This window comes from Podarcis pityusensis, assembly GCF_964106645.2.
Source record: "Podarcis pityusensis genome assembly, chromosome: Z".
Classification (NCBI taxonomy): Eukaryota; Metazoa; Chordata; class Lepidosauria; order Squamata; family Lacertidae; genus Podarcis; species Podarcis pityusensis.
Genome location: NC_138044.1, coordinates 23,164,881 through 23,180,060, shown reverse-complemented (window position 1 = coordinate 23,180,060; position 15,180 = coordinate 23,164,881). Strand labels below are relative to the sequence as shown.

Here is a 15,180-nt window from a genome sequence, read left to right as displayed (position 1 = left end):
TGGCAGTGTTGGCCAAACTTGGGTCTCCAGCTGTTTTTGGACTACAACTCCCACCATCCCTAGCTAACAGGCCAGTGGTCAGGGATGATGGGAATTGTAGTCCAAAAGCAGCTGGAGACCCACGTTTGGCCAACACTGCAATATGGGAACTGACACACAGCCAACCTTTGAAATCCACACTTCTTTGAATCTTGCAATGCAGTTCTCTAGCCAAGTAATGTTTTGGTTTTTGTTTGTTTGTTTTTTAAAAATGCATGTACTAGAGTAAACTATGCATTTAAAAATGCATAATTAGTGAAAATAGTATACAAAATGCATTTTATAATCAGAAAATGCTTTGCAAAAAAATGTTTGTTAGGCAAAATTGCTTGCAAATGCTGGTGAATTTCCACAAGGACTTGCTTTTTCAAAAAACAATTCCAGACGGATGTGGAAGTGTGGAGAACTGAGTGTTTGATGGGAAGAAATAATAACTTGAAATTGCCAGAGGCACCCATTCCCGGCACCACAATCCCTGCGCTCAACTAAAACACAACCATGAGGGGAGGGGCCCTCGTCCTTATAGTGCCCTGAAGCCACCATGGCTCTTTCTGTGTGTATCAGTGGAAAATCCAGCACCCAGGAAGTCGTAACACCATATCTTATGGCTACTGCCACCAAATGATATTGAACGTTGGAGCTGGTAAAAGCTCAACAGAAGGTGGGGAAGGCAGATGTTGTAAATTCCTTTCTCCAAATAATCTGATCATGTGTCCTTTAGGGATCAAAATCAACTGTAGGTTTAAATTAATTAAAAAATGAAGCACATGTTTCAAATGGCAGCATCATTTCCTATTCTTACTTTATACTAACTTCTGGCTGGCCAGTCCATCTGCTTGCTTTCTGCTTGTGGGACTCTTGCATTCTGTTCCACAGCTTTTATTATCCGTTGTGTTACTATTGTTTTGCAAAAAAGCAAATTTGAGATTCATGCCTGCAATTTTTCTTGTTTATTTTAAGGGGAAGCTTTCATCAAAGTTTCCTTTAAGAAAACCAATCCCTATGAAGTTGTCGAAGGTCAAAAGATGCTGAAATTGTCTTGGAAGGTTCAAGCTGTCCCCCGCCCCATAGTGACCTGGTAAGAACCAAGGAGGTACTTTGAACTGACAGAAGGAGAATGCTGATGCAGGGGGGCGAGGAAAGCATAACAATCTAACAGCAGTTCTTTGCAGGTCTACTCAGGCTTGCCTGTGCTTAATTGCAGTGCTTAAATCTGTGCTGTGGTGTGTTTTATTTGGCATTTGGTATTCCCAATCACTTGTTTGTTTTGAACCATTTTTGCGTACATTGCCCAGAAAACTTTAATTAAGGGGTTGCATAGAAGTCACGTTAATAAAGAATAAGAAGAATAAGTCTCAGTAACTCTATCATGGGATTGCCCTTGTTCCCTCTACTCTATCTTTCAATTGGTATCTTTCTTGCTGGACATTGTAGGTACAAGGATGGCAAGAAGCTGACCAGTGCGAACAGTGACTGCTATGAACTAGATCCAGTGAAGTACAGGCTTATCATAAGGGACGTGAAACCAAAGCATGCTGGGAATTACACCATAACCCTGAGCAACACTAAGCATAATGTCCATGAACAACACACTGTCGAGCTGGATGTATTAGGTAAGCACCTATTAGACCTAAATAACTAACCAGCTTATTCCTCTGTTTCTGGTTTCCAGGGCAAAGGAGAATGGCAAGCAGTTTCTGGCCAAATGCTTTGTATAATTGATGTACAAACATGTGGCATATATCCAAGAAACTGCCTGCTCCTGCTGCTATAGCTGTTATTACTATCATTATTTCAGTACAGTGGTACCTCGGGTTACATACGCGTCAGGTTACAGACTCCACTAACCCAGAAATAGTACCTCGGGTTAAGAACTTTGCTTCAGGATGAGAACAGAGATCATGCTCCAGCGGTGCAGCAGCAGCAGGAGGCCCCATTAGCTAAAGTGGTGCTTCAGGTTAAGAACGGACCTCCAGAATGAATTAAGTTCTTAACCCGAGGTACTACTGTATAATAAATGACACAGAGCTCGTGTGTTGTAGTGGTTAGAGTGCTGGACTTAGGGCTCCATCCACAGTTCCCTTTGACCCAGCACTGTTCCCTGGGGAAACCCTCAGTTTAGCGCTAAAATGGAGCAATCAGCAATTGGGTTTTCCAATTTAGTGCTACAGAGCAAGTTTTCCAGGGCAAAGCAGTGGGGCATAGCCAAAACTTCTCAGACCCATGCCTACAAAGTATGGGGCAAGTGGGAAACTGCTTGGACCCATGCTTTCTAGGCATGGGATAAGCGGAAGTGTGGACTGAAAAGGTCCAGGTTCAAATTCCAATAAAGCTCACTAGGTGGCCTTGGGCCGATTCCCACAGTCTCAGTCTCACCTACCTCACAGGGTTGTTGTGAAGATAAGATTGAGATGGGGTGAACCATATATGCTGCCTTGAGCTCCTTGAAGGGCAGGCAAGATATATGTGAGAGGGGATTAAGCATTGTCCAGGGGACAATGTGGCCCTATAGGTCTCTCTGTCCGGCCCTCAAGATTTCCCAGGCCCACTGCTTTCTTCTCCTGCTCTGGAGTGCTTTTGCCAGGCTGAGAAGTGTCTTTGAACTTTGATGTTGCCTCTTGCTTGCCTGGATAGAGAGGTGTGCGGATGTATAAAGCTCTGACTTTTGCATGGCTGGAATAAAAATAAATAAGAGTCGCATCTGTTGCCCCACCCACTTTTGCTTCTCTCTCCCCCGCCCCCACTGGCTCACAGTTTCTGGAAGGCTGCCCATGAGGCAGTGTGGTTGTCAAACTGAAAAAGATTCCCACCGCTTCTGCCATAGCATGCCAAATACAGACACCAGTGTATAGCCAAGTATCCAGGAAATATCTGATAGATTTTGGGAAAAGATGGTTTTGGGAATTTGGGTGAGCTAATTCATCTTGACACCACTGCATGGCTTTTAATGTTGGGGTAGCGTTTTTGAAATTGTTTTACATCACTTCAATAATTCAGTAACTAGAAAAGCAACTAACACATTGACAAATAAATTCAGTATACAAGAAAGGCAAGGTCTGCTATGTCCATTCTTTTGATCTGCTTTAATTCAGCATCTCATAGGACTGGGGGTCTTATTTGCAGGTCTGCTGCAGTGCTTGTATTTCTGCTGCCAAAGTTTTTTCCATCAAAGTTTTTCAGGGCAAGAAATCCCGTTTGATTTTGATAAATCAACATTTTGTCTCATGGCTTTGTTTAGTATTGGTTGGATGGCGTGTGGATTATGGCTAACGGATTTTTTTGTATGTGTACAAATGCTGTTGTGTGCAAGACAGAATTATTTTCTAGTTAAAGAATTGACTGTCCGTAACTAGGGATGCAAACACAAATCAGTTGGCATGAAATTCACAGGCAGTTAACAAAAGGGTTTCTTGTGTGCTGGCTACAATCCATTCAATTCATCTCCGTTAATGCTTTTGCAAGCTTTTCGTATTTGTATTTGTTTACGATTTCATGCCCAAGTGCTCTCTGTTGTTCTTTTGTCATGCATCAGCATGGTGGCATGAATTAAACTGGGATCATTATTGCAATTACTGTAAATATGTTGCTTATCGCAACCGTTCCAGCTCAAAGAATGCTGATAATTCATATACTGAGGAAATATTTCTGCACGTAGAGGGCAGGAGAGAAATTAACAACAGGTGCTTCATAAGTTTTAGCAACAGATTGCTCTTCCAAAAAAGATGGTCCGAAAAGGAATCTCTGGTGTTGATTTATTTTCCCTGTGATGTGACTTACAGTAATCATAATCATAATAGCAATAACAAGAATAGTAATATGACTATTCTTGTTATGAATGTGGATGCATTCCCCACCCCCGCAAACAGTTTTGTTAGGGATAAACTAACCGTGATGTAAACACATATGTGGCTATTGCAACACGAGGCTCACAGAATCTTCCTGCCCTGCTGCTGTATAATGTTTGCTAGAACTAATTTCCTGATAGCATGGTGTTCTTAAAACTCCTCTCTACTTTACATTGACTGCTACAAGATATAGTGACATCCTCCAGTTGTAGAAGTGGGTCAAAGAAGTAACTGAAAGAGGAGTAACAATATTCCTTGCCCACCTTTCACCACAAGGTCCCAGGGCATGTTACAGCAATATAAAAATGCAAGATTAAAAGCAGTTCTAAAAATATACAGTCAGAAGAATAGGGTGGCTCCTTATGCGTGTGTTTGTGCATTAGGCAAAATTGCTCACAAACAGTATAGTAGGAGAAATTTAAACTAAAATGCTGGTGGTTTTTCATGAGGACTTTTTAAAAGATAAATTAATTTCAAAGTGATGTGGAAATGTAGAGAACGGAACTTAAGGTTAGAAAAACACGATGCTGAGGGAGACTGAAATTGACATATTACCTGCCCCCTGTGTGCACCTAGCATGCAGTGCTCCCATATTTATGTAGTATGGAAGGTGGGGTAACCTGCAGGTCTCCAGATGTTGCTCAATGGAAGTTGTAAACACTCCTTGCCACTGGTCATGCTGCCTGGGACTTATGGGAGTTGTAGTCCAGAATATCTGGAAGTGTGGTCTACATCAGTACTGGTGGATCTGTTAAGTACTTGTAAGTCCTTGCAGATGTGGCTTTTACTGTCACTACAACATTTTGACATGGCAAACCTTGGAGAAAATTTATACACCACTTGATTGTAGAAAAAATGCTCAAAGCGGTTTACCAAAAAAAAAACCACATTAAAATTAAAAAGTACATAAAAAGTACAAGTATGCCTGCATATTTAATTTCATTTGTATGCCACCTTTCCATAGTTCAAACCATGCACAAGGCAGTCAACAACATGGAAAAAATTACAAACAATTACAAACAAAACAAAAGTGGTCATAAACAATAAATAAAACATCAGAAGTATGCAACCAAATTAAAGTATTTCCACATAAATCATAAGAAGATCTGAAATAAAGGTACAGAATTAATACTGATAAAGGCAACAACAACCCCACCCCAATAATTTTGCAAGCATACGGTAATTTAAAACATACAGAAAGTTTATACCACAATAGAACAGACTAAAAACAAATTAAAACACGTACAAACTTGGAAACTTATGGGCAGGCTTGTCTAAATAAGAATGTCTTCAGGTGCTGAAAAGAACGTATTGCACAATTTACCGTCTAATGAAGGAGTTTCTTGAATGATCCTAGACAACATAAGGTGCTTAATCACATAGCCTATAGTTAAACTATTCAGCTCAGTCCCACAGCATATAGTGCTGGCCACCAAACTGGATGCTTTTAGAAGAAGAGTAGACAAATTCATGGAAGAGAGGGTTATTGAGGACTACTTTTACTATAATGGATATGTTCTATTCAGTACTATTTTTCTAGAAAAAGAGGTGCCGGAACTCACTTGTTCTCTTATAATGGCAAATATCTAGATGTTGCCACATCTCTCAGACTTACGATTGTTAGTTCCTAGCTCGTCAGTAGTAATAAATAACCATTGGCCCTACAGAGACTCTGATTTTGCATTTTATATTTTATATATTGTTTGATCCACTGTAATAAGCACTTGATGGATCGCTGTATTAAGGGGGGGGGGGTTGTTTGCATATATGAGGAGAAACAGCCAAAGTTTTGTGTGGACTTCTACAAAAATATAAAAGGAATTGCAAGTTAATATGGAAATGAGGCAAACTGAACTTGCGGTTGGAATGTGAGAAACTGAATAAACCAGAATTGATGGATTCACTGATCCATAAATGTAAGGATTGTTGCAAAGTCCGTTCCTCCTTAAACTTCCTGTATAAAGATACATGTAGTAGCCCTATGCTTGGGCCACCCATCTTTCCAACCCATTCTACAGACAGATGGAATTTAATCTGGCATGAGGAATATAACCCTCTTGCTTGCTTTGCATGTAGGTCTCTTTGAGTCTCCTGGAGGCCACTGGACCCCTTTTTTTATATATAAACCCATTCTTCCTTTATATGTTTGCACATTAAGAGCTGTCCAAGAAGCTGGTGGGTTGCTGTGTTTTTGTTTTGTTGGATTAAATTCTTGTTGAGAGCCAAAGTTTCAGGCAGCAAATGTCATGAAATATTAGAGAGGAGGGGAGAGAGTGAACAAAAGGGAATCTTAACAAACAGCTGGCAACTATACATCCTGGTGAGCCAAGAATGGAAAGAAGGAGAAAAAACATGGGAGAAAATGGTTACTCCAGACTTGAGTACAAAGCAAAGGTGGGTGGTGGAAGGATTAAAAACTACTTATGGTCTGGTAAGGGTATTTTTAATTCTCACCCTAGAACAAATAAACAGAATATTCTGGGTCTTCTCCAAGGCTTTGTGGAACGGCAGCGTTTCAGTTGAAGCTAGCTGCATATTATTCTCAGTTTGTAAAACAATTGGAAACTTTGTTGAACCATTTTACAAAATGGAACAAACAGACTGCAGCCATCTTACTGCCTTCTCTGCTCTGCAGCAGAGGACTTGTAATAAAAATTGGCAGATATTTGTGATACCTTCACTCATCAATCAGAAAACATCCTTTTGAAGAGTTGCAAAAAGAAACCTGATCAAACGTTTGGATTTGACTTCAAAATTTAAGTTTTAGTTTTGTGGTGGGTGGGTGTTGAGATTTCAGCCACTAAATCCAAATTATAAAATCTGAATATTCAGCAGAATTTTCTTGTTTCTTAAAAAGTTGTTAATATCTTTATTTAGGAAACTTCTATAATGTTTTTCACCTTTACAACGAAATTATCAAATTGGTCTACATCTATTGCATTATATTTATATGTAAACCTATTTGATAAAATGAAACCAGTGATTGAAACCATACAGTGCAATGCAACACACCTGCTATTTAAAACTGGAAGAAAGCTCCAGTTAGTTAGTGTTACTGCATCTGATGAAGCAGACCATGTAAGTTTTTGCAATAGCAGATGTAGGTTTTTTAGAAAAGATGCTTTTGTGTGCAATGACTGGCAGCAGCTCTCCAAGGGTTTAGGACAAGGAATAAGAGCATAAGAAGAGCCTGCTGGATCAGGCCAATGGCCCATCTCGTCCAGTGTCCTCTTCTCACAGTAGCCAACCAGAAGCCTATTCTGGGAAACCAGCAAGAGAGACCCAGGAGCAAGAGTCCTCTCCACTCCTTCGGTTTCCAACAACTGGTATTCAAAAGCATTTCTGCCTCTGACTGGAGGCAGAGCATAGCCTCCATCATGGCTATCACTGATAGCCTTATCTTCCATGAATTTATCCAATCCTCTTTTAAGGCCATAGAGTTTTGTGGCGTAAAACCAACAAATTTGAAAGGTATAAAACAAGGGAGGAAAAAACACCCTTCCTTGATTCTTCTCTCAAGTGGAGCACTGGGGAAATTCTTTTGTTATTCAGGTCAGCTTTTACACCTTTCATCAAAGCAGACCTGAAGCCCTTTAACACTTTAACCCAAAGACAAGGGTAACACTTGACATTGCATGTTTAGTATGTTTGAAGAGTGTGAATTTGCAATTGGCAAACTCCAAAGGTTTAATCTATCCTTAGTTGTGGCAGGAGGGTGGCTTGGGAGGAAGGAGTGTGCCAGGAGAGGCAGCTGTGGTATTTTGGAAGGGTGGTAACACCCACATATATTCCTCTGCCTTTAACAGAAACTTAACATGCAGACGCGGGTGGCGCTGTGGGTAAAACCTCAGCGCCTAGGACTTGCCGATCGTCAGGTCGGCGGTTAGAATCCCCGCGGTGGGGTGCGCTCCCGTTGCTTGGTCCCAGCGCCTGCCACCTAGCAGTTCGAAAGCATCCCCAGGTGCAAGTAGATAAATAGGGACCGCTTACTAGCGGGAAGGTAAACAGCGTTTCCGCCGTTGGCTAGCCAGATGAAGCTTGTCATGCTGGCCACGTGACCCGGAAGTGTCTTCGGACAGCGCTGGCCCCCGGCCTCTTAAGTGAGATGGGCGCGCAACCCCAGAGTCGGACACGACTGGCCCATACGGGCAGGGGTACCTTTACCTTTACCTTTAACATGCAGACATTAGCTAGTAATGCTTTTCACTGCTTGGAGAAAAAGATGATCACCGGCTGTTTCCTGCTGCTCGCACTGCTGTTAGAGCAAGGGTGGAGATCCTCCAGATGTTGCTGGACTACAGCTCCCATCATCCATGACCATTGGCCATGCTGAGTCCAACAACAGCTGGAGAGCCACAGGTTTCCACTATTGCATTAGAAGCACAGCAACTGTGGTTTTTCTCTTATTTTGTTTTTTAAAATTGGGCACTGCCATTCAGCTGAGCTTCTAGAATAGTTTACAAAACCAAGACAAAATACAAAAAAAGTCAGTGAAATGCTGGAACAGAGAGGGCTGTATCTTAGCAGCAGGTCCCCTGGTTCAATCCCTGGAAAGACTCCAGTCTGGTACCTTGAAGAGTGGTTGCCAGTCAGATTGGACAACCCACCTAGCACTGAGCTAAGTGGACCAACAGTGTAAAAGCAGCATCCTTTGTTCCTGTTTAAATAACAGGCAAAACTAAAATACCCTTGCCTAGTGCCAGAAATATAATAGTGTTGCTGCCAGGTGTCGATCACCCCTTGACATGTTGCCCCCTTCTGAAAAAAGAGGAGCTGCATCATTGTATTCAGAAACACACTTCTGGTTAATCACTTGGCAAGTCTATTACCCCGCTGCGTCACTGGAGTTATTTGCCTGGCTAGAGTTGTAACGCTAGCAGGGTACCATGCAAGAGACACCTGCAGTCTCAGTAAGCCTGAGCTGACGCTATTCTGTGATTTGGCAGATGGAGCTAAGGAAATGTGGGAGTGGAGGAAGAAGTTGTTGGATGTCTTTGATGATGGAAGAATTTTCAATATCCCCCGATACTCGTCCTCCTTTCCTTCAACTCCCTTCATGGTCTGCCCACTGCTCAGCAGCCTTGTTATTCTTTCACACAGCATGAAAATATGCACAGAGGGCCTGTCTACACATGCATGTCAGCTCAACTTTTCATCACTTCTTTATTTAGCATTTGGTGATTTGCACACAAACATGCAAACTGACTCCGTTTTATGTGAGTTGAGGCCCATCTGCGGTTTTTGACCTGTGATCGTCGGTTTGCACATGTCATCTTGCCCACCTCCCAGTGCTGCTGTCATCAGGCAGTGGGCATGCATCTATAAACCACCATCAGTTTTTGGATAGCATGGCACACATCTTAACTGGAAATTAATTACAGCAATAAACCCTTTGCTACAAAAGTGCCTAACAGTCACACCCACTTGCTGAAAAAGAGATGGAACAGTTTTCTAGTTTCGTCAAAGTTACCAACAGACTATTGTCAAAACAGTTTTGGCATTTGCTACCCTAGCTTGGATTTGGGGGTCATGGGCTGAAATGAACGTTGCCAGAGAACTGGTTGCACCTCTGTATGCTTGCTGCTTCATTCATCCAACATGCTAAATCCATACATTTGCTATTTGTGGCAATGTGTTACTTCTGTGCCTGAAGATGTTGGCTACACCCGTTCACCTTGCATTAGCTTTTTGCAAGTGTATCACTTAGTAAGCTCTGAATTCACACCAGATGGATGTGGTAGGTTGTATCTCCCCCCCCCCCCCACTCTTTTAAAGAAATATTCTTTTTGTAAAAGCAGCTTCATTTCACAGTCCTTGTCTTATTAAATTTGTGTTGGAGATGCATGATTTTTAAAGTGCAACTCAAGTTATTTTTAGATCTTGGAATTCGTTAAAAATGGGCTGTTGCTACACATCAGCCACTGCAAGGAGAAACTAAAGAATCCAGTTTGATTATATACACAGAGGAAGCTGCCTTATATTGAGTCAGATTATTGGTCTATCTAGCTGAACACCAGCTGGCAGCAACCCTCACATATTTCTTTATATATATTTGTATATAATTATTATTGGGTTTTTTGATAATTTTATACATATGAAACATAACCATTTCAAACATTAAAAATAAAAAGGTTCTTTCTAACCTTCGGACCTCCTTCCCTCCCTCCATGGGTTCCATGTTTAAGTTTAAATTTGCTGCATCTTTTACCATTATCCAGGGATGCGGGTGGCGCTTTGGGTTAAACAACAGCCTAGGGCTTGCCAATCAGAAGGTTGGCAGTTCAAATCCCTGCGATGGGGTGAGCTCCCGTTGTTCTGTCCCAGCTCCTGCCAACCTAGCAGTTCAAAAGCACGTCAAAGTGCAAGTAGATAAATAGGTATCGCTCCAGCAGGAAGGTAAACAGTGTTTCTCTGTGCTGCTCTGGTTCACCAGAAGCGGCTTAGTCATGCTGGCCACATGACCCGGAAGCTGTACGCCGGCTCCCTCAGCCAGTAAAGCGAGATGAGCGCCACAATCCCAGAGTCAGTCATGACTGGACCTAACGGTCAGGGATCCCTTTACCTTTACCATTATCCATCTATTATATTACCATCATTACCATAAATAATTCCACATTGCAAGTGTCATTACATCTGTGCCAAAGATTTTAACTGTTTACAACGGTCTTTTAAATAAATTACAAATTTACTCCAGTCTTTAGAAAATACTTGATCTTCCTGGTTTCGGATCTTCCCCGTCAGTTTCTCCATCTCCGCATACTCCAGTGGTGTCATCTGCCATTCTTCTTTTGTTGGTATTTCTCCTTCCACCCATCTCTGGGCTAGTAGCATTCTAGCCCTCGTGTATTTCAGGCAGGGGTCTTCCCAGCCTTACCTGGAGACACCAGGTACAACTCAGCCTCAACAACACTGAGCTAGATGGACCCAATGTCTGACCAGGTATAAGGCAGCTTTCTGTGTTCCTGTGTTCCACCCATCAAAATTCCAAAGAAATTCTAAAACTGAACTGAGAAGGAGGCAGAAAAATGGAAGTATCTTTCTCAGAAATGGGGTGTGTGTGTCATATTTCAGCAAAGCACTAATTTCATTCAGTAGCTTAAAAAATGTTGCTGCCATGGTAACCTCTTATCAGTTTATGATTGACTCCTTATACAGTAATCACATCCCTCTAGCATACAACAAAACAGATTTATATATGCCTCCCACAAAGGACTTCCTTAAGTCACTCATTCTCATACTATTTATCTCTGCCTCATAATTAATGTGCACCTCATAATTGCTATATGCATGTGCACAACCCACCATTGTTGCTGTTTCATAAAGAATTAAAATGTTTTCAATAGTCCCATTTTTCATTTTAAAGTCAATAATTACTCATTTGTTTCCCCAGAAATTATTATTTTATTCAATGAATCATTTTGCTTCACTATCAGAGTTGGAGTAATATTTAATAACAAAATGCATATAAAAATTATTCTGGAGTTATAAAGGGGTTTCTGAATCATGCTATTCATTATATTAATTAACCCTAAAGTGGGGGGGCAATACTTACTAAAAACAGATATTTGAATTGTTGTTCTATTGATTTCTTCAGAGAGAGAGAAAACAGGAATATCATGTTCATTTGCTTTGATTTTGCCAAATCCCTAATCACAAGTTTAAAAGGTTACCCCCTGAAATATAAATGAATTATTTTAATATATTTCTTTTTAATTCTGAAATACAAACAAATGCTTTCTTTTCATTCTAGAAAGTCCTAAGCAATCAAGTCCCAGACAATCTCAGGATATTGAGGCAAGGATAGGGAACTGCAGTCCCAGAGCCTTTTGCCCTGAGGCAACAGCCTCACCTTGCCACATGGGCAGATAGGCACTGCATTCACCCCACAGGCTGGAGGTTCTGCACCCCAGTTCTAACTGGAGATGCACACTATGTTGTTCACAGCTTTGGGGGGCTTGGGCTTAAAAGTGGCATATAAATGAGCCATACCATACCATATAGAAAGGCCTTGGAGGTTTGCAGGTGGCTACCAAGGCAAAGAGGTTCCCCATTATAGGTCTTAGAAACGAGGGCATCTAGGCAGGGCTGAAACCACAGGATCAAACTGATTATCTCCATAATACGAGAGCAGAGCTCAAAGTTGGAGGAAATTGTCAGGCAGGGGTGGGAAATGAATGTGGAAGGCAACAGCTTGTATTTACATATTTAGGGGCCTGCTTGACAAGATGAGAGAGAAAAAACTGTGGAGCAAAGAAAAGAAAACGAAAAAGTTTCATTTGTGGACCGTTCCGCAGGTTGTCGAAAGGTCTGAAAGTACAGCAGCTGCCCCCAATTGGACAGCTCTAACTGTGGGTATAAAAGGGATACATCTGTTCGATTTCCTGTTATGAATCAGCCTTGGGATAGGGGGAAAACATCCATGCACAATGAGAGGTGACTTTTTTTTCACCTCAAACTCAGAACCATTTTTTTTTTCTGGGGTCAGAGAGCCTTCAGCCTCTTTTGTTTTTATTTCTTTGTTTTTTAAGTAGGAGGAGGAAGAAAAAAGAAGTAATATTCTTTATTTTGAGTTCATTCTGAGGAAACTAAAATTAGAGGAGACTAAGTCTCCTGGTGTTTCTTGTGATGAGCGCTCATAGGAACATGCTGTGCTTTGTTCATAGGTAGTTTATGATGTCTGAGACTAATCCTGCGGTATGTATATTTTGGTGGGTATACAGTGGAGACAATGGAGGGGAGTGACATTGCATACAATTCTGCATTTGTGTGGAACAATGCAGGTCTCCTTTTAAAAAGTACACACAGAAAGACAGGAAGATGTCTACGACTGTACTACCCTGAACATAACCAATCTCATCTGATCTCTGAAGCTAAGAAGAGTCAGGCCTGGTTAGTACCTGGATGGGAGAAAGACAGGAAGCTGCCTCATACCATTGCTTTACCTAATTCAGTATAGCTAACACTGAGGGGGAGCAGTTTTCTAGGTCTCCAGAGTTTCAGATGGGGAACAATCTCAGCCCTACCTGGAGATGCCAGGGATTGAACCTGGGTCCTTCTGCATGCAAAGCAGATGTTTTACCACTGAGCGATGGCCTTTCCCCCAACACCCTGACAGCTTCCTTATTTTCACCATCTACCTGATTCCATGTTTATACCAAGATAACAGAGCTTGGGAAAATGTGATCAATCACTGCATTTCCTCAACTAAACTACTTGAGGGGGGCATAAAACATTTCTTTCCTGAGACTCAACTTTTAAATAAATTTGTGGGTGCCAGCACAGTATTGTGATCTGCTCCTGCTAACTAGATATTGGGCAGAGGAGTGGGATATAATTTTAGTTAATCAAGTGTCCTAGAACCTCTGGTGTACAACATCCTGATTTGGGGGGGGGGGCATAGGTGGACTGTCATAAATCAAAGACAAATTTCAGCAAGACAAAAACATTCAGAGTGCCTGGGGCCTGGCCAGTGAGGTGTGTCATGGGCTTCTCAGACCAGTTTGTAGTTCCTGGATGCTCTCTATGGCAGAATGCATGATTCATAAAGTTCTTTCCACCAATCTTTTTCTTCTGCTTAACTGCAGTTTTATGGAGATAATGGTCCTTTGACAAATTTGCTTTTTCTTTGCAGAGAGACCCAGGATTTATGAAAAGGAGACAGATTTTTCTAAAATGGAGCTGGTCACAAAAGGAGGAGAGCAGAGCCTCCAGTGCACATCAAGTGGGAATCCTCTGCCCACCATACATTGGGAATGGGAGCCATGCAGTCATGAAGACAACCTGTAAGTTATCACTGTAATGTGCTGATCCGAATCAATAACCATCTGCCCACAAGTCATTTCCCTGACTGTTAACATAGGGCTCTGCACTGAAGATGCCAGAAAACTGTGATATATGAAACATTATTCACCCAAGTCCTGGAAAGAGAGCTAAGGCTTGCTCTAATGCAACTAGAGGTTGCAGGACGTTAATTTATGAAGGTGTTTCTTCAACTCTTAAGCTGTGGAAGAAAATTGGTAAAGACTGTGTGGGTCAAAAACAAGAAATGCCCTGCTCAGGCATCCATCTAGTCTGGCATCTGGCTTCCCCCACCAGTCAGCCAGATATGACTGGCAAGCCAACAGGACCCTGCACCACTGCACAAGCACCCTTACAGGTGGACGGATCTTTCTGTTTTCTTTCCTAGCCAGTTTCACATGTGGTGGTCCATAGGTTTGTTTTAATCTGTTTTCTGGAAAACAGATTAAAATACACATTTCCACCTAGCATAAGAACATCAGAAGTGCCCTGCTGAATCAGGCCAAAGGCCATCTGGCCCAGCGCTCTGTTCTCACAGCCAACTAGATGCCTGTTGGAAGCCTGCTAGCAACATCAACTCTGGTATTCAGAGACGTGCTGCCTCCTAAAATAGGCAGTTTTGTATGCATTCCCTTCTGAGGTATGCATCTTTTTGGCATACATTTTTTGAGCCCAGGACTGTGCTGCAACATTCTAAATAGTTTGCAATACAGTGGAGAGCTGCGTTGTGATCTGTGCATTAGTCCCTGGAATACAAGTCAAGTCAGTTCACATAACAAAAATCCCCAGCAATATTTCCCTATGGTTTGCATGCAGCATCTGAAATGTGGTATATTGCTTCTGGGCATGGAAGTTCCATTTATTATCATGGCTGGTAGACACTCTCTTTCATGGATTTGTCTGAAATACTATCATAATTACTTGCGTCATCATCATCATCTTGAGATAGTTAACTTTTACCAACTAGAAGTTAAGGATAGGATAGAAAAGGAAGCGGCACCTCCAGCTCTGCCTGCATTTGATAATCACAGCCAGTAGTGTTTCCACCTACACACATTTTTTTGCAGCTTGGTGACATTAGAAAACCCCAGCTCTGAGCATCATCTGAGAAACCAAAACTGACAGATTTGCCTATTCATATTGGGAAGCTATAAGCCAAGGTGTTTTTTACACAGGATCTATTTCCATATATCCCACATCCATCGCAAAAATTAAATGACCCCTTTTCCCAGCATGCTCTTCCAGTTCCAGGATCCTCTACTTCCTTCCACTTGGAGGGAGGGATTGAGCGGCTGACTGCACCCGAGATAAAGAACCCTGCGCTGAAGATAAGTCACCTAGTAAGGACAGGCTTCACCTCCTTCCCCAGGAATCTTCATTGAGCTCCTAAGCTCCACTCCTTGAACCTCAGGGTTTTTTTAAACGCTTCCCCTCTGACAGAACTGAATATCAGTGAACATAAAACTATAAAGTTGATCTCAGTTTTGTAGCTTTGAAA

At 41.8% G+C, this 15,180-nt stretch overlaps 1 protein-coding gene across 5 annotated transcripts in view; it reads left to right on the top strand.

Annotated features, from left to right (window-relative positions):
- LOC308467959 (vascular endothelial growth factor receptor kdr-like) overlaps nt 1-15,180 on the top strand; it is a 188,354-nt gene that overhangs the window by 83,996 nt on the left and 89,178 nt on the right. For all 5 annotated transcript variants that reach the window (XM_080989737.1, XM_080989734.1, XM_080989733.1 and 2 more), the window contains exons 8-10: nt 1,000-1,117; nt 1,474-1,652; nt 13,516-13,666. In XM_080989737.1, the coding sequence (XP_080845863.1) occupies nt 1,000-1,117; nt 1,474-1,652; nt 13,516-13,666 (448 nt within the window). The remainder of the gene's footprint in view (nt 1-999; nt 1,118-1,473; nt 1,653-13,515; nt 13,667-15,180) is intronic.